This window comes from Lagopus leucura, unplaced genomic scaffold, assembly GCF_019238085.1.
Source record: "Lagopus leucura isolate 7727_CA_CO unplaced genomic scaffold, USGS_WTPT01 Super-Scaffold_1, whole genome shotgun sequence".
In the NCBI taxonomy this organism is placed as follows: domain Eukaryota; kingdom Metazoa; phylum Chordata; class Aves; order Galliformes; family Phasianidae; genus Lagopus; species Lagopus leucura.
The window spans coordinates 10,805,315-10,827,169 of record NW_024962250.1 but is presented as its reverse complement, the minus strand read 5'-3'; the positions used below and the strand labels follow the sequence as shown (position 1 = coordinate 10,827,169).

Below are 21,855 nucleotides of genomic sequence, written 5' to 3'. Positions count from 1 at the left end.
GAAAGAAAGAAAGAAAGAAAGAAAGAAAGAAAGAAAGAAAGAAAGAAAGAAAGAAAGAAAGAAAAATAAACATCAAAAACCTCCACCAAAAGCAATTCTAGACTGATTACCTTCTTCTTAGTTTATATCTGGACAATATTCTATATTTTGATCTTGCAGTGTAACAAAACACTTTCCTATACAGTTTGTGCCTGCTTAGCCAAAACGTTTGATTGTGGGAATGTTCACTTGGTCCTCTCCATTGTTCAAGGGCTGTGTAATAATGATCCAGGCTGGGTGTTGAAATTCAGATCCCTATGAGCATCCAATGAATTCAAGCTGTTTCTGTCAATGTAATGGATAGTCAGTCATATTGGACCAAACTGAGTGTAAGCTGAACACTTTTTCCTGTAGTCTGTCTCTACATTTTGTGACTTATGTTTCCTATGGAATCTATGTTGGTTGAAGATTTTAATTATGAAAGACCTGTGGTCAGAAGACAAGGAGCATTCTTGCACAGAAGGTTTCTCCACAGTTTTTCAATTAGAAGGCACTGCCGCAGCATTGCTATTAGAGAACACCTTGATATTGTAAGAAAACAAGATTTACTATTGACCATCCCTTTCTAACAGCTCTGCAATGAAAACTGGTGCCTGGTTCTGCACAGGTAAGTATCAGAAGAATAGTTTTTCTTTTGAACAAATAGAATAATGAGAAAGACACGACAGGGCAGCAATCCCTAGTCCTCTGCTGTCACAAGGAATGACTTGTGTGAGATGTAGCCACTTAAACCACAATGGTGATTGCCTGGTCACTGCAGCAAATAGAACTACTAGGTGATTCGTACTGGTGGTTGTGGAGGGCTAGGGAGGGGAGGGAGGCTTCTAAGGGTAGTCTGTGCATGCTTGCTATGTAAAATGTTACTGATGATAGCATAAACTCTGATTGTGTTTTGTTCTTTCTGTCTTCTCTCTCTTCTGGACTTGGCCGGGCCATGTACAAATCCCAAACATTCAACAGTACTGGAGAGTAGATAGTATTTACCTCAATAATGGTAGTTTCTTTTCGGTTCTTTTTAACTCTCAATTCAGATGATGGGTCGAAGCCAACGCCTACCATGGAAACCCAGCCCATTTTTGATGGAGAAGGTAAGAACATCCTTTCTTTAAGAAAAAGCAAAACAAAACGAAACAACAACAACAAAAAACAGTGAAAAAGATACTTCCCTTGTTCTTTTCCCTAGGGTTGATGACTTGAACAATTTGTTTATCCTGCAAAGCAGAAAAGCCAGTGAATCTCATAAGTTATCCAAATTTCACAGTGCTCTTGGGACCTCAGGCATTCTCCCTAATCCTTTTACATCCTTTTCTTCCCCCCTGGAATCCAACAATAACAGTAGTTGAACAAATTCCTGGGATAACCTTGGAGAAAAAGGTGTCATGGCTAAAAAATGTCTATTGAGTCAGAAATGGGAACTTCCTTTAGGTTGTCCTTTCCCCTTGCTCTCTTCACCCTTTTGATGCTGCAAGTTTTGTAACCTCTGCCATGCATTACAGCATAACTACAGGGAGGACAGTGCTAAACCACAGCTTTTGCACACTGACTTGGAAGAAACTTGCTGAGAGATTTCTTTTTTTAGTAATTACTTCCATTGATGTGCATACTATCTGAGCAAATTAAGTCAGTGTCCTGGGTCTTCCTAATTCATAGCCCACCAAGGCAGCTTCTTTCTCAAATAGGCTAGTTTTGTAATTATATTGTCTCAAAATATCAGACTTCAGTCCATTGGAAGCCTTGAAACAAAGATAAAATGGCTGTCATCAAGCTTTTTAAATGTACAAACAAATATTTACCAACAGAGATACTGGTCCTTGGGTAATTAATGGGCCTATTAGCAGTTGAGGCTCAAGTCTAGGCCATTATGTGACCTGTTTACTGGATTTTAACCTGGATTAAAGGCAGAATTGGAAACTTCTGAGCAAGAGTAAGAGTGAGCAAGAGTGATACTTGTTGCCTTCTTGAGCAAATGGAAGGTAGGAATGGGATGTGTGATGTTGCTAGAACAAGCTTATTTAATACCAAGGTACTGTAGTCCTGTCATTTCTAGAAATCATATGTATGTAAGAATCTTCTTATGAGCTTTATGAAACAAAACAAAGTCTTCGCAACAAAAAGCATTCTCAAATAAACAGTGGAGAGTAAAGCCTAGTTAACTGTCTCTTGTTTATATCAAAGGAAAGTTCCTTCTGGCAGCAAGTTGATGTTCTATTAAATTGCTGTCTGCAATCACAGCATGCTTTTGGTCTTTAAATTTTCCCATGAGGGAGTGCCCATAGGTATTCAAAGGAGAGAATGCACTTGTAAAACTCAGGACTGAGCTAAGCTGGTTAAAACAGCCTGTTCAGAAAATCCTTCTAGAAGCAACTCTACATTTTGGTCATTTTAAATAGAACTGGGCAAAGTTATTGAGAAGTATTGCAGTGTGCAGACCTTTTCTGGTCCTTATGGTGACAGACAACATCTGAAAACACTTTGTGTTATCTTTTATGAAAAGTATTTTCAATCCAAAACTTTTGCATTGATTTGTTAAATCAGAAAGAGTGTAAGAACGCTACAGAATAGAAGGCTTAAGGCTGACCTTATAGGAGCCTTCCAGTACCTACAAGAAGGCTATCTAAAAGACAGAGGCAGGCTCTGCACAGTAATGCATGATAAGAAGATGGGAGTCAAAAAACGAAAAAACGTATTCAGACTGAATATACGGAAAAACTTGTAGCAATGGAGCAGGTCTCCCAGGGAGACAGTGTGATCTGCCCTTCCTTTCCAAGGCAGTTCGATCAAGCTATGAGCAGCGTGGTCTGATCCCATAGATGATCCTGTCTTGAGCAGAAGGTGAACTGGAGATCTCAGTGTGATTTGCTGAACAGGCTTTTCACTCTGAGCAACCACGTCACAGTGCTGCACCAGATTTGTCACCCAGTATCTTAGGTAGCTCTTCTTGAGGAACAACATGTACTTGGTGTCAGATGACAGAAAAGCTTAGAGCATTCACCTACCAGGTCTGGACTCTGTGTAGATGTTCAAAGGAGTTAGTGTCCAAATCTTATTCAATTCCTGTGTATTTGGGGTTGAAATATCTTTTGGGTTTCTGAACTTTATTCAGTGTCAGGCAACCAGAGTAGACCTGTTAACAAAAGATGAATGGACAATAAAAATGTGAATTTCTTTCCACATTCTGTTTTTGAATGCCTACCTCAAGCAACTGGAGAATGACTTATTTCAAAAGGCATTAAATATGCTCAGCTGCTCCTGAAACTTGTACTACCTATTGGAGTTCAGCATCTCTTAGATGAAGACTTACCTTTTTTATGCTTTCACCTACATTAGAGGATTATGGGTATTCAAGTTTTTGACAAAGTAAGTTCCCCACTCACTCCCTACCCTTATTCCAAAGGGTGTAAGAGAGCGGTGCCGGAGCTACAAACAGTGCAGATCAGATGACTTAAACTCTTCTGTCCAAGATTTCAATCATAAAGCAGCCATCTCTTCAGAAATTTTTTTAACTGCGTTACTGTACAGATCTCAATGATTTTATAGTGATTATCCTCTTAAGGCAAGATACTTCTCTACAAAAAAATGTTTTAGTGACCCTTGCTTTAGTTATAAATAAAATAATTAAGAAAAAAACCAACCCATACAACAATTTTAAAATTCCTCTAGTACTCCTAGGCCCAATTTTCTTTACATCCAACCTTGATTTATTTTTAACATGCAAATTATATTCATTTCCTAAAGAATAGCCCTTTTGAGTACCTTATCTTTTCAGAAATTTCACCTCTTAACACAGTAGGAATCTACTCTTTCCACAGATCTGTTGTTCAGAGGAGTAATTGATCTAGATTGCTTCTCTGTAGCCCAAAAACTATCCGGGTTAACTGGATTGAACATACGTTTTTATGATAGATCCCAAAGGGTTTGCTTACTTTTCCTTTCTCTCTTTACTGGTGATTCCTTTTCCTGCAGCTGTCAGCCTCACTTAAATATATACATTACTGTGTCTCTATAGGCCCTGACCCATTTTTTGTCATCCCTTAAATTCAGTTATCCCTTCCTTTTCATCTGTAGACGTAGATGTAGTGCAGAGCCAGAGCTAACTTTCATCACAAATTTGGGAGTTTGGATCCAGCACTTTGCTTTATGGACTTTAGTGATTTTGCCCTTCTGCCTTTCCTACCCCTTCGTCCAATGTTTTATTTGATGTGGCTATCAAAAAATATAAAATCCAAAAATATGTGGGTATATGTATTTTATAGGAGCACGTAATGACTGATAATACAATAGTGTATTGAAACTTGCAGATAAGGCAGTCTTTGTTAAGCAAAATTCTACTACTGCTGGGATATCTATCAATGTTCAACCTGTATCGTCTTATAAAAAAATGCCCTTAGCATGATTACAATAATATTTACAGTCCAGTGTAACTGAAAACATATAGGCAGGGCAAAATTTCATTTTTCCTTTGTGCACTTTTAATGTGTAATCAGTTTCTCCTGTTGTCAGCCAGTTTCTCCCTTGCTGAGCAGGTCCATGTAAATGTCAAAAACAGCAGGAAAGCTCTTGTAAAAACTTCTTAGAGGAACTTCTTAAGACAAACTCCAGGATCTAGTGTGTAAAGCATGCTCTTGTGGAAACTGGAAAATGTTTGATGCTGAAAATGTCAGTTTAGGAACTCTATGGTACCAAGTACTGCTCTGCTGTAAGTTCTATTCAGATACTGTTGTTTTGTCATTTCCATAAGGTGTTGCTTAAAGTTCTGCTGTGCTCTGAAATTGATTATAACACTGCAGAGGAGGAACTCTTAAGCACTTTTATCACAAATTTGTTTTGGTATCTTGGTTGTAGTTCATTAGAAGACTTTTTAAAAACCAGAACTTATTTCTTTAACAAATTTCCCTTGAAGCCTTTCAAAAAAATATTTTTTTTTCTTTTTTTTTTTCTTTTCTATTTGTGTTTTGTTGTTGCTTGTTTTAGGGATCTGACAAAACTGTGGTCAATTATGCTTGAACTGTTAAAACCGTTAAAATCTGACTGTTTAAAGTCTGGGTTGAGGTTTTTTTTATCTGGATTTCATATACACTTTGGTGGAAACCAGTATATGACATAGACACAACTTAACTAAGTATTGAAGAGAGAGACTATAGACTGGAGAATTTGGCTAAGAAATGGGAGCTGGAAAGAGCCAATAATGTTTTTCCAGTAGTGAGGCACTCTTTGGAAGGTGAAGATAATGAGATAACCTTGTGGCATATTTACAAATACTGGCTTTTATGTGGTGGGAAGCTTCACCAGGGGGTTAGCTGATGTCTACAGAGACAATGCATCATTTAAGTCATGAGTGTAGCAAACATGTTGTCCTCACAAATAATGACCATGTGTACTCACCAGTTGCTGCAGTTTCTTTAAGGCAGTTATTTTTTCTCTTTCAGAAATCACAGCACCCACCCTGTGGATTAAGCACTTAGTCATCAAAGATTCCAAACTGAACAGCTCCAGTATAAGGAATTCAGGTAATGCTCAATCTTAAACTTTTTTTTTTTATTTTAATTTTTCTTTTTATTTTTCTTTTCTTTTTTTTTTTAAACTAGACTGCCATTTCTTATGTTCTTTCCTTGTTTCATTGTTTTTTCATTGTAACCTATATGTCTGGATCTGTATTGCAGGACTTGAAGGGCAGGCTATGAAATAATTTCAGACAGCATGCATTTTTTGTGTCCAGAAGGCCACTGTAGATGTGCCACAAGGGGTGTTTGTTTCCCTTGCCAGAACTAGGGAACCTCTAATTTCTTCATCTGAAAATTTATCCTAGCCAGTTTTCAACTTTTGTTTTACTTGCTGTTCAGCAGTTTCTCATGGACTTGCAAATTGATGTGTTTGTCTTTGAGATCTGTGCTATGGATTTGATCTAGGCAGATGAGAAAATACCATTGAGGGTCGTCTTGCAACTTCGAGATTCTTCTCTGCAGGGGGTATTTTTTACTAGAGAAATTGTTGCATTATTTCACAGGAGAAAGTAAGTTACCTATGTCTGGGCGTAATTAATTGTTGGATTTTTATGGGCAGTAGAGAGGATGAGAGAAGATCCAAGCAAAAAAAAAAAAAAAGTATGAGTGGGATGGAGAAAGAGGAAAACAGCAAGATATGAAGCTAAACTGTAGAACTTGAGATTGGAAATGAGCATGTAACTGTGTGAAGTAACTGAAATCACCAGAAACTCGAAGGAGAATTAAGTAGGAGAGTGAAAGTATGGTTTCTGTCTGATATGTTTTAACTAATGTGGAAGAATGTGAGAAGATGAAAGGCACATGAAGAAGAAAATTGGCTTAAGAAGCCATGAGTTTGCTCTGGGGTTTCAGTGGGAGCTGTTGCTATTGCATGTGTTCTACAAAATGATGTATTACTAGAACAATTATTCAAATAATTTTAGTCTCTAGAACAGTTAAACTATGCTGACTTGAAGTAGCTGGTCACATGGTATTTCTGAATTAGCCAGGAGAGTTCATGGCCCTCTATAATTCCTTTACCCTCCCTGTTCTCCATTGCAGAGTGAAAGCAAGACTAGACTATGGTTGTCTTGCTGCAGCATGGAGAAGAGCTCTTTTCAGGAAGAGACCCAATGTTGCCCAGACCCCAGTTTTAAAAAGTCTTCTGTGCCTCACCTCCTGTCTTTGCAGTAGGGTAGTCTGTGTAGGAACTTACCATCCAAAAGCTTCAGATAATGTAGTAGAGTTTACGGTCTTCTCTAGGGATGTTTTTCACTGGAGAGTAAAAGCAACTTGTGTTTTGTCAGCTACCTGCACAACCATTCTATTCACAATGCAATTGAAGGTAAAAATTTAATATAAAAATCCTGTGTAATGGGTCCTACCTATCTTGAGGACCAGCTTTCCTTGTTATGCAGCAAACTGGTAGCTGTGATGAAAAGAAGATTTCCCAGATATGGGTTCTGGTAGGTTACAAACTGACCCAAGAGTGGGAGCATCTTTTACTCAAGAGCCTGTCTCCCACCCTTTGGCGTGGCAGAGTCAAAGTAGGCTACTTTTCATGTTGTTCAAGTGTTTCCTGAGGAAGCTGTCTCATGTAAGCTGTAGTTCTGTTTGTGAACGAGTTCATTTTGTGAACTTACCCATTTTCCAAATTTTTTTTTTCCAATTAGTTATGATGTCATTTCTGGTATTCAAGCAAGATCATTGTGGGTACAAGCTACAAATCAAAAATAAATGGTCTTCTGGAAAATTCAAGATTTCCATAACAGGTGGTTTCTGCAGCATGCTAAAAGGAGATGTGTGGTTCATCTGACTCAGCCTTTCTTATGGCCCTAACAGGCACTCATTTGCTGTAGGATCTCATTAAGAGTCTGAGCTGCCAGTTTTAGACCCAAGTTTCCACACCAGGCCATGCAGTCATCTCTGTTTCTTACAATGAGTTACTGATATCAAGAAATGCTGCCTCATCAAAATGGGACTACGGAGTAGCTGATAAGAGCTGTGAGGTATTTTAGTCTTTCTTTCAGCCAACTAAACCTAGTCTTACCTCTGGTACCTTTCATTCTTGGCCCTTGTCCTGTATGCTAAAAGACAATATAGGGTTGGTGGGATCAAATAGCAAAGGGCCAGTAAGAGGGATTATTACTTAGAATATTTTTTCTAATATCTTCAAATTTCTCTTGGATGAAGATGGTTAGCTGTCACGGAACGGCCATGCAAAATTAGGGGATGTTTTTAACTGCTTTTGTTCTTTAGCAGCTTGAGATATAAATGCTCGACACACTTCTGATTTCTGATCAGCACTACCATTGAACATCTTGGAAAGCTAGTGCCATGACTATACTGACTGAGAGGAGAATGTAAGAATTGCTGTATTGAGATAAGTAGTCTCTATAATTTGCTATCATTCTCTTTCTGGTTAATTTTGTGTTTCAGTGAAGGCTTCTAGAATAAACCTTTGAGTAAATCACTTGCCTAACCATCCATTTTAGCGATATTTTCAGCTGCCTTTAGCTAGAGTCTGTGGTGTGTTTCTGGGTATGTATAAGGGAAGAAAAGGAGGAGCAAGGAAGAAAAGGCTGAGGAGATGGAAATATTTTCTTCAGTACTTCAACTGTCCCAAAGAAAAGGGAGCAGAGCAGCAGTACTCCCAACATTGTTGTTAGTAGCACCTCCCAGCAAGGCTTTGGTCCTTGTACTGTGTCTCGGCCTTGTATCTATTAACATCTGTGTGGCTGTGTACCTGATGGAAGTGAGGAAGTTGGGAAGATTTGCAGAATTTGTTGTATCCATCTTGGTAGTAGAGGTGGATAGGACTTTCTTGTTACTGAGATAGCAGAAGTGAAAGCAGTCTGAGTTGGAATTTCCTGCATCCCTTCAGGATGAACCAGCCAGCAGGTTGTTGAGCATTGCAGAATTAGCGACTCCTCTGCTTCCTTCTAAAAGAAAATACCTATATTACATGTACAGTCTGTATCTCACACGAGCTGTATTTGAAATCCAGGTGTTCTACTTTCCATTTAGTGTGAATGAGAAGGAGAGGTTCTCCAGAAACAGCCTTTGTTTTGGAGCATTTACATTTTGTGTAATATGTGTAAACATTAATTAAGCTAGGGATCAGAGTACTTGACTGAGATACCATATGTTTCCAGATGTTTTGCCAGTGAATTTTTCTGTGTTAGGCAGAACATTGTTAAGAGGGATTGCTAATGCTTTTATCCCAGTCCACCTTCTGAATGGTGACTAGATCTCTTTCTTACTGGGGTGAGATGCAGGTTGAAATACTCTCAGCCAAAGGCAGGAATAAAAATGTGAACATGCTGTAACATCTAGACTGTTAAGTAGGAGAAAAACTGTTTGTACATTTACTAATTAAGCCTTTTGCTTTTTTTTGTGAATCTTAAAAACCCATAATTCTTTTTTTTTTTTTTTTTAATTTTTTAAGGTAAAGAGAACATCTAGATCAACACAATATTTTGTTTGCTGTGGCAGGATGACAAAAATATTTTGATGTTTGTTTGGCTTGAATTGATTTCCACCTCTTCCAAGTGTGTGCACCCATGCGCGCACACACACACACACACACACACAACCCCCAAACTACTAAGCCTATTATTTAGCACTTGCCTTTGTAATGTGTCATTTATATTTAATGCTGCCAGGACAGGAAGAGATACAGATGGGACCTTTGCATTGGCCATTCCCCAACCAGGATGGGTAGGATTACCTTTTCATACTACTTCTTAAGTTTCAAACTTGTACTCCTCCTCTCAATAAACTCCAGTCTAGAACAATCCAAATGATTTTTTTTTAAATAGTTTTTACTCTAGGGAAGCACTTGATAATTAATCTAGCTTCCAAGTCTATGAATCTGATGGTAGCCTGTTTGGGAGCTCCCCATCTCCACTGAAGAATCCATGGTTGTTCCTCATTTCCAAAGTTGGGTTATCTCCAAATTCATTTGTGCTACTTAGTGATTTGGTTTTGATTAGCAAGAGATTCCAGCCTATATCCAGCTTACTCTGACAACCTTTAAGAAAACCACAGAGTGATGTAATGAGCTCATGCATGGAAAAATAAACAGCTCTAGAGAAAGCTGCAGTAGCAGCCTCAAGTAAATATTCTGTAGTCACAGGGGTTTTGAACATGACGTTATTGAAGAGGAAGAATGAGTAATACATTAAGGTTAGCAGCTGAAGACAGGTTTGTGTGTGCCTAGTTTAAAAAAAAAAAAATAATAGTAGCTGTTTATTTCAAAATCTTGCTTGTTGAATGGGAGCCAACTCCACATGGCCTGTTCTATTCAGCTCTGGTACTCAGGCATCATGCAAGCATCTTATGTGAGCTTTCTGCTGTTTGAAGCTCTTAGAAGACAGGGTTGTAAGTGTAAAAGAGCTTTGAAAACAAGAGTGGTGGTATTTACCTTCCTTTTTTTTTTTTTTCCAATTGCATTCACATGGTGTCCAAACTTCAGAGTTTATCAAAGAGAGAAATAGCTTGCAAGATGTATGTCTGTACGTACTCCTGCAAGAAGAAGAAGCGAATATGCCAGCCACCCCAAAGGAAGCCTGTGTACTTTCAGGTGGGGCATGACAATGTAGTTCATCTCCAAAACTATGCACAGTGAGGTGGAATGTGGTTAAATTAGGTGTATTATCAGGACTCAGGTTCTGTTGTTTGTCTGCTTTATCTCATTTTTTTCCCCCCACTTTCAGGAGAGGAAAACAAAAAGTGAGAAAACCTCACAGAAGCTCCCTCCAGTACTCATCTAAGAAGTGATACCATTTTCCTACATGACTTTCCTAATAATCAGGGGTAGTGGTTGCTCGCAGAAGTATACTCACGTTTCCTTGCTAGGCACATGGGATCTTGCTAGGTACATTAACAAGGAGTCTGCTTTTAAGCCACCTACTTTGAGAACCGATGCATTTCCTCCCATGTCAGATTGTCGCATGAGGCCAACCAGCATCTATCAAGGCAGGGTCTACTGATTTGCCCTTAAGAAAGAAAATGGCAGTTTTGGTCGAATACACCAAAAAGTAGGCAAAAATTTGTTTGATTTGTTAGTAGGCTTTTTATTTTTAGTAGTGAGGACTAAGTTCAAGGAGCTTGAAAACTCATATATTATTTTCCAGAATGAGGAGAGACTGTACCTGTTCCTATTGAATGTATTGTTATTTGGAGTTGAAACAAATTTCCTTGTGCCTTGGAAACTTGGAGCAGCGCAGAGACCAGGGAGCTGGAGATGGATTCAGATGAGACTCCTGAAAAACAAAGCACTGTTTCAAAGGGGGCAGTTTCTCACCTGTGCTTATCCCTTTCTGTCTTCTCAGCCACATTCCTTAGCTGTCCTGTCTTGGCACACTGCACTCCCCGCCTCCTTATTTAAAGATATGTGAGACCATGGGCTTCTGTTTCTCCTCCTGCTACTTTTCTGCTACTTTCTGCTTCTGCTAAACTGGTTGTGTTTAGTTCCAGCCTCTCTCCCTGCCATTGTGTTAATGTTACTATCTGAATGTCTATCACAGGACTGCAGGCTCTTCCCCACAGTCTGTGACTGCTTAGTGTCAGGCTAGCAAACGGAGGAATCAAAAGGTGATCTCATTTGAACAGAAAACAGATTGAGAAAGGGAGGTGGATTGGCACAAATATGATCTAGTGACATCTGAATAAAACGTTACAGTAACATTGGAACCGGAGCATTTTGGTGTGGGGACATGGCATCCTCACGTGGACCGCAGCCCTTCTTGCTGAATGTTTTGGTACCTGCCTCTGCTCTGGGCTTAACACCTAGGAGCGCACTGTCTTTTGAACTTTCCCATAGCTGTCAGACATGATGTCTAGAACAAGAGTTCATGAAAAGGAATCATGAGCCTGAAAGATGTTGTGTTTTCTACTGTTTGCAAGCTCCTCCTGCATCTTGAGTTGGTGCTTCCCAATATAGTCCTCCTCTGAGCTGTCAGAACTATTGGGCTAACATCTGTCATTTTACTGTCCCACCTGTCAGAAATACTTATCTTCAAACCTTGATGGTGTATCTCTTTTCCCCTCCTTCCTTTTAATGAGGGTTTTGTTTGTTAGTGGTCTGGAGGGTGGTTGGTTTTGTTTAGGAATTCATTTTAATTTAGTTTCTGTAAATGAAGCAAGATAGGAGAAGCTGATATTGATTATTACACAAAAACTTACTAATTCCTTTCAGTTTGCACTGCAAATTGCTGTGCTCTTCTCTGCTTAGTTAGTGCTTGAAAGTTAGTGCTTCCTTGGAAGACATAATGCGCAGTATTGTTTTTCCCTTGCTCTATCCCTCCTTTCCTTCTTGCTTCATCTGTGGTTCAACCACTGCTCTTTATGGCTGCGTGGGGGATCTTTGTCTTTTTCTCCCTCTTGGAAGTCCTGAGGAGGTCTGATTCGTCATACCCAAGTGTGATTCTCCCACAATCTCAGTGGGACAGGTGTGGTGAAGAAGGAAGTAGGTAGGGGAAAGCAGGACCAGGACCCTTTCCAGACAGCCAGCAAACAAAGTCATAAATAACATGCCAGTGGGGACCAGTTAATCTGCTCTATGAAAAGGTGCAAAGTATACAAGTGGGAAAAATAACATTGTATAATAAGCGGCATGCAACCATAGGTGTTAAACCATATGCAGCTAGACAAATAAATGGAGCTCCCCCTGAGTGCTGTGTGATAAATCATTCCCAAAGAATTCAGTCACACCCCCCTCCATATCCCCCAAAGAAAGAAAACAAATTGCTCTAGACATGGAGTCATGACTGCTACAGCTGCCAGTTAAGGAGAGTGGACAGGGAGCAGTAGGAGGGGGGGCAGTAGGTGTCAAAGATGTAAGAAGCCAAGGTAAAATAAAATGAAATAAAAAAAAAAAAAAAAAAAAAAAAAAAAAAGACCAAACAAAAAAAAAAACCAAAAAACCCAAATCCCCAACAAATGCATTTTAGGTTAAATTAATAAGAATTTGGAGGGGAAAAGGAAAGGAAATAGATTGCAGAACCAGGCACTGCCGAAACCTATAGTGACAAATGGAGAGAGGAGAGGTCAACTTTATAGAGTTTGTTTTGCTTTTTAGTGGGAGCTGATTCATACTAAAGGAATTACATTCATTTACTGAGGCAAGTTCTTCACTGTATATACTAACACAGACTTGTGCTTGGATCTGCACTTCAGGCATCCATTTGAGCATACAGTGATGCCTGCTGATAGACTACATGTACTGACACTGACATACCTTCTTGCCTTTCTTGGAATGTTTCTGTCAACTTCAAGGGAAAGATTATAGCATTTCTGAATAGCCATAGATAAGGAGAAGTGGTAATAACGGTTGGTCCTGAGCTCCTACATTCCCTTTTGAAAAGCGTAGATTTACTAGGCCTCTCCCAAAACCAAAAGCTCTGCTAAGGTTTGGCAATTATGAAATTGAGGTTTGCAAGAAGCCAACTGAATGAAAAATTGGTTCAGTGGTACACTCCAATGTGTCTGCTGGCCCCAACATCATACAAGGAAGCAGCTATGAAAGACCCGAACTATGTATCAGAACCATTGGAAAGCCCTATCTGTCCTGTGAAAGCTTCCTTCTTTTGTTGTCATTTTAGGATGGAAAAGATATTCTAGAATTCAATGGAGCTTAGAGATGGAGTGAGTAGACCAAGGGAAGATGGAAAATGTGCAAGGTCCTGCAGGACCATCCTTGTAGAGGAGCAGTGTAGAACATTTGAGGTAAATGCCAGCTGTGTTCTCTTTCACCAGCCTCATGTTAACAGAACTGTTGTGTTCAGAACATGAGTTATGTTCTAAGAGTGCTGTGTGTATTTCTGTATGGAGACGATGAATAAAAGCTGTTATCCTTATGTTCCTTTCCTCTTTGTGATCCTCACGTTTTTGCATTTTTCCAGGCCATCATAATAAGGTGGTCAATGGAGATCAGTGAGTACATTTTGTGGTACAACTCAGAGGTGTCTTAGCTGTGTGTTTTCAGGCTTTTGAAAGGCATGTAAATAGTAGGAAAGGTCTCCTGGGAGAATATCCCAAGGGTTGTCTGTGAATAGTTAGGAAAGAGGGATGTGCACAGAACCCACCCTCACAGCCAAGGAAGAGATGGAACTGTGTGTTTAAAAATCAAAGCAGCCTTCAATCTCTTGGAGCACATGAGAGAGGAAGATATATAAGTTGGCACGTGAATGGAAGGGCGTTTTTCTTGTTTCATCGATTGTAATGCAGGGAAACATGATCCTGTTGACATTGTCATTTTCCTGCCTTCTCTTGTTCTCACTGAACAAGCTCTGATAGCACAAAGCTGCAGTAGGTCTCTCTGCAGTTGGGTCCCTCAGATTGCATGGCATAAGGCTATGTAATGTCAGCAAAATCCTTCTGGGAAAAATACTGACTTCAGAGATAGTATCACCCTGTAGTCTTTCCCTTGCCTTTCAAACCGGACTGTGGAAAGGAGCTGTCTCCTGACACAGATGTGGTGGGCGTTGTTTCTTTGTCAAATATCTGAGTTCTGTACACTATTGTCATTGAGTTTCTAAACCCTGACCATTTTGCCTGGCTTGAGGCAGGTGTCCAGCAGTGAGTGCTAGTGCTCCTGTTGGAGGCAGTTCCCTTTGCCTCTTAGTCAAGTGCTAAATGCTGCTGGAGGAAGCTGTTGTGTCATTACATGAAGAGTCTCATCACACTGCAATCTTTCTCTCCCCTCTCCTACTGTCTAGCAGTAGCATAAAAGGTGAATGGTACTCTAATTAGGTAGCCCAATCTGAAATATTTCTTACCTGCCTGTGACAGTTTTCAAAAGCTTTCTGTTTGGTGTCCTATAATTAATTATACACTTACAATACTGTAAAAATGCTGTGTATATAGACGAGCCAGCAGGGGTAGGCAAACTCTCCAAGAATTGCTCTGGTAGTTGTTCCAAGTACTATTAAAAACAGGTGTGGAAGTGAAAAATAGTTTCCCAGTAATGTTAAGGCTCCAGTGGAAACACCTATGGCTTCTCATTTTATTGAAAAACGTTTCTCAGCATGGAAAGAGTGTAGCAAGAAAGGAGAGTAGGGAAAATGAATGACTATGTTCAAAGACAGGTGGCTTATCTCAAAGTTAGGTATGCCACAAGCTAGCAGCGCTTAGAAGTGATGTGAAATAAAGAGGAGTTGCAAGAGGAAAGTCATGGACTCTGGGTAGCTTCCTCACAAAGTCACAAAAGCAGCATCTGAGGTTGAAAGTATTTCTACTACTAAGGAGCTGTCCTGATGTAAAGAACCGAACAATGCTCCATTTTGGTGCTGAACTTTCTCTGCTCGTGCTAGAAGCTGTTGTCATGAAGCTACTTTATGGCTACAGCTGTCATGCTGTACGTGGCGGACAGACGCATTAGGAAGATCAGATCCCAAAGGCTGGAAACTTAAACCAGCTCAAATCTCTTGAAGGCTTCAGGCTGTGTTTGCAAGGAGGATGCCTCAATTATATAGGATCTGCTGGAGCTTATCAGCCCACGAGAGGAGAGCAGAAAAAAAACAGGAGGTTTGTTCCTCCTCAGTTCAGCTAACTGCAGCTCTAATGTACAACCTGTGCCCGAAACGGGGACCGCAATTCCTCTGGCTCTTCCAACGCGCAAATTGCTGGGGTGTTTTTATATCACTTCTCTAAGTAGACTGTTTGCTACTTGAAATACCCATGGGGAAGAAAAAAAATGATCTATGACCATCTCTTTTTTAAAATATAACAGCTTTTAAGTCTCAGAAGACTCAATGTCATCCCTAGACTAAACAAATGGAATTCTTTCAGCATTTTCTCATAGATCAAGTTTCCTAGACCTCTGCCTGTTCCCTTTGCTCTCTCCTGCACTCTTGCCAAATGGCATACCTCTCTGTCTAAGGGCACTGCCCAGAGCTGGACGCTGTGCTGATTTAAGGGCTCATAAGTCATCAGTGCCTGTTTCTCATATATGAGGTCCCTGTCACTGCATCCCACAACTAATTGTGTTGTTTGCAGCGTCACAAAGTTGAAGACTTTTTTCTTTTTTTTGCGGTCTATCTAAACTCCTGATGATATTTTTCCAGGTGTTATCTTGTCAGTAATTTTTTTTCCGTGCATTGGATTTTTCTCTGTGGTTGTTATGTTTATATTTGTAAGTTGTGGTTGTACTGATTGCAAACCATTTGTCAAGATGACTTCGAATTTTTTCCTGAATTTTCATCTGCAAAATGGATGCTGTGTTCCACAAGCCAAACTGATCACTTACAAGAATTGATGCAAGACACATCTGATGATCCCTTTCAGTACAGAAAAAATGTTTCACAGAGAGCTTCATTCTACTGGAGCACATTTTTGTTAACCTGCAGCACTGGGCAACAGTCTCACAGTGACTGTATGTAGTGCCCATTTCCCTGTTTGCTTACGAGAATGACACAACTGATAATATGCTCTAATGAACTAGGATTTAATCAGAGCTCTGTTTAATGCATTGTTTATGGTCACACAAATGATATAACTTTTTTTTTTTTTTTTTTTTTTTTTTTTGCCAGGACAATGTACTATAGCCATAAAAAAATAGTACTGTCCTCCTCCTTCCATGCTTCTGCTAGTGTGCCTAGTCCTGGAGCTAGGACTATGAGACTGGCTGCTTGCCAGACAGGATGGTGGTAAGATTCCAAATCCTGTCTTAAAGAGAGTTAAGGGTTGCTGGGACAGGTAGCTTTCATCTGCCATGCATTGAGCTTTAATTCTGTGTGGTTAGGAAACTCTGGAGCAGGCTCCCTTCCTACCTGGGCTGTATGTAATGCCCACAGATTCTGCACGTTGTCCATTTAAAGGCAGCTTCTACCTTCATCAGGTTCACTCTGATCCATGAGACAGGCTTCGCTCCTTCAGCTCTTCCTCATCATTTCAAGCTTGAGGTAGATATGAATAAATTTCTCACCACATTGCATTGCAAAGTGCAGGGCAGCTTTAGTGCTGTGAGCAGAATGAAAATGGCATGGGTGGGATGTGTTCCTGAATAGCTAAAGTTTAACGAGCCACTTGGAACAATGCATTTGTAAAATTATAAGCCACCTGTTGAAGCTTCTCATTGTACTTGTTCAGCACTGGAACAAGTAATAACCTCTGTTTCTTCTGTAGCTTATGCCTTGAGAAATGAATGTGAGTGAGTCCCAGGGTAAAGCAAGGACTGCTAAACTGGTGCAGTATGGGAGCACCTGCAATGTTTGTTTTTTTTCTTTACTTTTACATTAGCCAGAATACTCTGAAAAGACCACAATCCCAGACAGAACAGGGTGGAGTGGGTAGCAGTACTGATGACTAACAGAGGTGAGGAGAGATTTATGCTGTCCCCGTGAGCCATGTTTGTTCAGCTGGCATTGTGCTCCTAGTAAACACAGAAGGGGTTGTTTCTCTTCCTCCACCCATATCCCTGCTCTGGGGATAGGCAGCTGGTGCCTATTCATTGCCTTACTAAGGAAGTTCTGCCAGCCTTTGTGAATGTGAGTACCAAAGGCTTTTCCAATTCTCTTTCCGCTCCAAAGTGGAAGGGATGCTGATTTGGGCTGCTCTTATGACATGTGCTGAACTTTCCCTTAGGAGTGAGAATGTGCTTTCTGCCTGTGGCTTCTGTATGCTCCATATTTGGGCTGAGGCACCTGTCCTAGAGTGGCCTCAAGCCCTGTTTACATTACAGCTCGCTTATGCAACATGAATGCACTTTAATGCTGGTACAGAGGATATGCTAAAATAAACCATTCAAGGTTCCTCTTCTCCACCAGAGCAATGCAACAAGCAGCTAATCCAAAACAAAAATCAACCCCATTTGAATTAAGCTTCCCTGAGAGACTGGCAAATGCTTTCTTTCACCAGGAGGAGAACAGAGGCAAAAAGACACTTAGTCCTTGCTTTTGGATTGGTACAGGATGTGAATACGAACTTGGCACTAGATATCCCTAGTGCTGCCTTTTATTCTGTACTGCACTAGTTCCTGATGCGGGAGGGACTCAAAGTTGAACAAAAGAAATTTGGGAGAGATATGTGTGTGATTTTTTTGAAGCCGTATTTTGAAGTCAGGTCTCTACTGCAGTGTTAACAATAGGGGCTGGTCAAGAATCTTTCAGTAAAAGACCTTTTCCTCCCCTTCTGATGAATGCTCCTTCATGAAAACTGAAGCTTTTTGTGGGAACTCCATGGGAAAAGTTTCTCTGGTCCAGATGGAATTTCTGGTCAAAAGAAGAGAGAGAGGAAAAGGGATATAGGTCTGCCCTGTTTGTGGAGTAGCCAGGAGCTCTGAGTTAGATTATTCACAGACGTTCATTAGGGGTGGAGAAAAGCACGGAGGGAAATTACACCCTCTGTTTTGTCTCAGTTGGAAGGAGGACTCCTGTCTCTTGAGGATGATGTAGGGATCTCTCCAAGGTAGTTGGTTTCAGTGTCGTAGCTACTCTCTCTTTTTTTTTTTTTAATAATAATAAATTGAGTACAGATGATCAATATTCAAAAAATAACTGCGATTGAGTGGTGAATCTTCCTTGTGTCCCATCCTAACCATCTCCAGTGTCTTGCAGCCCTGGGATCAGAGTTTGGTCTTTTGCCTCTGCCAGCAATGAGCTCGGGCAGCTGAGAGCTGCCTGGACTCAGAGCAGTGCTTCAGCTGCAGCCAGCCCTGCAGGCTGAGCATGAGAGCTGTCAAGCACAAGCCTTTGGTTCAGTACTGCTAGACACCCTCCCTTCTAACTCTGTAAGGTAAACAAGCACCCCATCCCTTTAATAAGCATCTTGTTTATTACACAGACAGATGAGTCCCTTACCTCATCCATCATTTTTATTTTTATTGTGCAGACACTAGATACATTCTTGAATGTGTCTACTTAAGGGACCAGGCCTGAGAGACCTTTTTATGAATCTGACCATGTATTTCTCTGAATGCCATTAGTGGGAGAAAACGATGTGTAAATAACTGAGACTACAGATGTCCAACCTTTGCTTTCCTGCAGTAGCTCGTGGCTTCAGAAATGCTACTTTTACTCATGTTTCAAGGAGTGTTAGAAGTAGCCAAGAGTAAGAAGCAGCAGCAAATTAGCATTTTAGAGCTGAACAGTTAAAGTAAAATGGTTATTCTCTCTTTTGTGATTCTCTCTTTCATGCATGTATGCATTCCCTATCTTTATTTTACTGTCATTGGATTCGTTGTAAGGTGGATTTATGTCACTCAAAGGTTTTGTAGCCCAGCATGAGCAAGCTGGTGAGTGCTGATGACTGATGGCTGTCATAAGTCAGAGCAGGGACGGAAGGAAAAAAGGGAATGCGACAGTGCCTTAAAAAAAAAAAAAAAAAAAAAAAGTAATGTTGTCGTTGGTCCTGGGAAGGCTGTTTGTCTCACACTGACTTGCTGTCTTAAATGTTCCTCTCTCTGTTTAAGGTAGGGACGGAAAGAAAGCCTTTTCTCTGTATCCTTCTGCGTCTACAACCATTAACTCAAACAGGGCATAAGTACCCTGCACGTGCAACAAAGATATGCTGCTTGGTGAGATGGCATTTTAATTTCATACCTGGCATTAAACCTGGCTTGGCCGTAGGCCTTCCTTATCCTCCATAAACTTGGCCTTGGAAACAACAAAGTTTCCAGTAAGCAGTCTGACTGGAATGGGCTGACTTCAGTGTGTGGAGCCAGGGTAGCATTTGATGGTTCCTTTATTACCAGTGAGGCTGTCTTTAGGGTGACAATGTGTGTGGTTCATGCCAGGTCCCATGCTGAGGAAGCTGATGGTATGGATTTCCCAGCTGATTTTGCTGGCTGTTGGAATATACCCTTGCTATTAATACTCGTGTTTGTTTTTAAGGGAATTAAGTGCTGTTAGAGTGATAGCTTGGAGGAAAGGGCCTCTCCAGGGGCTAGTGCTAGTTAATTCTGTCTTCTGCCTGTTAGACATATGGCACCAAAGGAACTTTCCACAAGGCTGCTGTCAGATCCACCGCTTAATGTCACTGTATTTGCTGTTTTGATCCCCTCTGGCTTAGGGAAGATAGAGTAGATCTGGAAAAAGTTCAGAGAAGGAGCAACTAGGTCAGCTGGGACTCTTCAGCATGTAAAAGAGATGAAGCAGGAATCCATAAAGCAGTGAGAGGCAGGGAGGGAGAGACTGCAACTGGTTGTTCACTGTCTCATCCTTCAGAAGAGCCAGGGTCGGCAAACAAAACTGGTTGGAGCCAGGTTTAAATCAGACCAAAGTATGTGCTGTGTTCCACACACAATATGCAGTTGAGCCAAAAACGAGCTGCGGGGTGTCATAGTCAGTAAAAGTTTATGAGGAGGGATGTGGCAAACTCGTAGAAGCAAGAAATTATAGCTACTTTCTAAAAGCAAAGTCCCTCTCTGCAAGTTTCCGATGCATGAGTGGTTGAGACTGGAGGAATATATGCGAGAAATAACTATATGCTTGTCCTGTTTCTCTGTTACCCTCTTAAGTGCCTGCTTTTGGCTAGTGTTGTAGATGAGATAGTGACAAGTTGGGCCCTTGGTTTGCCACAGCATGGCTGTTTTGTGTTCTTCAGGGTGTGGTGGAATAGATGAAACTTTCTAAGTAGTGATTACTTCCGTATGCGTGCTAGCAAAGAGAAAAATCTGATCTCTCTGCTACTTCAGCTGTGATGGTGTGATTGCTAGCAATGGACCACTGGAAACTGATGACAGTGATGGGTTTTGCATTGTTATATCAGTTTGATGTCAGCTGAAGAATACCAGCAAGATGCATTGCATTTAGCCTTTGAACACCTTTCAAAAGGGAGTGCTTGACAATTATTTCTGTGTTCTGGAAGATAATGCCTTGGCTTCCATTCCCACACATTTATTTTAATACGCACAGACAAATTCTTGCTATTTTTATGGCATAGTACAAACATGGTATGTTTAAGTTCATGCATTTGTTCTCTGTGTAGTTTACTGGAAATATAGCTCACTGGAAATATATATATAGTATGAGGTACTAACTTATTAAAAGAGACTTCTTTCTTTCCTTTTTCTTTATTCATTTCAATAAAAGTGACACATTTTGTCCCAACACATACACACAAAATGTTGATATTTTTATCCAGAACCATTTTTAGCGCTAGTTGTGCAAGACTCAAAGGGCTTGAGAGATGTTAGTTTCAATGCGTGCTCTCAAGAAGTTTTGGGATTTAGATAGAAGAATTCCTGGAATCTGGATCTATTCAGTAGGAGGTGTTTTTGTTTTGTTCTGCTTATTACACAAAACGATGACAGTCAGAGTGAACACTCCTCCTCAGCAGCAAACCGAGGTGCAAATTGCCGTCAGGCAGCCCGCAGACGCGGGGCCCTGTGCTCTGAGTGCTTTGCTGGGGAGCCTGCAGCCCTCTGCTCAATGCGTTCTCTGTCCAGGCACAGCTTGGGAACAGTCACGGGGCCTTTTTTTCAGATGTGAAATCTGTCAGCAAAATGAAGTCAGCTTAAATATCAGCTGAGGCTTGAGCTCCCTTTCAGTATTTGTTGACTTTATCCCCCTCCTGCTCCTTCCTGATCAAGTTTCTCTCTGCTTGAGTCAGACTTGCCAACACTTAGAAGTTTTTAGTCTGTGTTTCAGGTTGTACGGATTTGTGTGTGACAGAGCTGAGGTGCCCTTTATATTCCTGACAGACTGAGGAGAGAGGGAGACCACTCTGGGTCTTTGAGACTCCTTGTGTTAGCTGCTACAATTCAGTCTGGTACCCAGATCACAGTGTGCTCAGGCGGTGCTGTGCAAAACTGCTGCCATTTGTGTGTGACACCTGCTGCCTGTCCTGGTGTTTGTGGCCAAGATATAAGATGAAGCTGAGGGAGTGCAGACAGGCAGGCAAAATACAGGGAGACAGTGAGTGTTGCTGGGTCTGTGCTCAGCCTGTCCTGGGGTAGGATGCTTAGGTAATGCAGAGGAACAACTGCAGGTTTGGAATGAACCCCTGGCATCACTGCCTGGCAGTGCTGAAGCATTTTGTGTGTTGAGAGCAGGAGATAGCTCCTGGCGTTGGCTTATTTCAAATTAAAAACAAACAAACAAACAAAAAACAAACAACAACAAAAACCAGAATAAACCAGAAGAGAAGAAGAAAGCTAGGGAAGGATAGAACTGTTACCACTTCTGGCTTTCATCACTCTCTTAATGATTAAAGTCAGCGGTTGTCTTTTTCTTCTTCTTTTCCTTCTTCTTTTCCTTCTTCTTTTCCTTCTTCTTTTCCTTCTTCTTTTTCTTTTTCTTTTTCTTTTTTCTTTTTCTTTTTCTTTTTCTTTTTCTTCTTTTTCTTTTTCTTTTTCTTTTTCTTTTTCTTTTTCTTTTTCTTTTTCTTTTAA

The 21,855-nt window shown here is 40.6% G+C and overlaps 1 protein-coding gene across 1 annotated transcript in view; it reads left to right on the top strand.

Moving 5' to 3' along the window:
• SMOC1 (SPARC related modular calcium binding 1) overlaps positions 1–21,855 on the top strand; it is a 124,728-nt gene that overhangs the window by 77,047 nt on the left and 25,826 nt on the right. The window contains exons 6-7 of the mRNA XM_042862577.1: positions 1,071–1,127; positions 5,466–5,546. Coding sequence (XP_042718511.1) covers positions 1,071–1,127; positions 5,466–5,546 — 138 coding nt within the window. The remainder of the gene's footprint in view (positions 1–1,070; positions 1,128–5,465; positions 5,547–21,855) is intronic.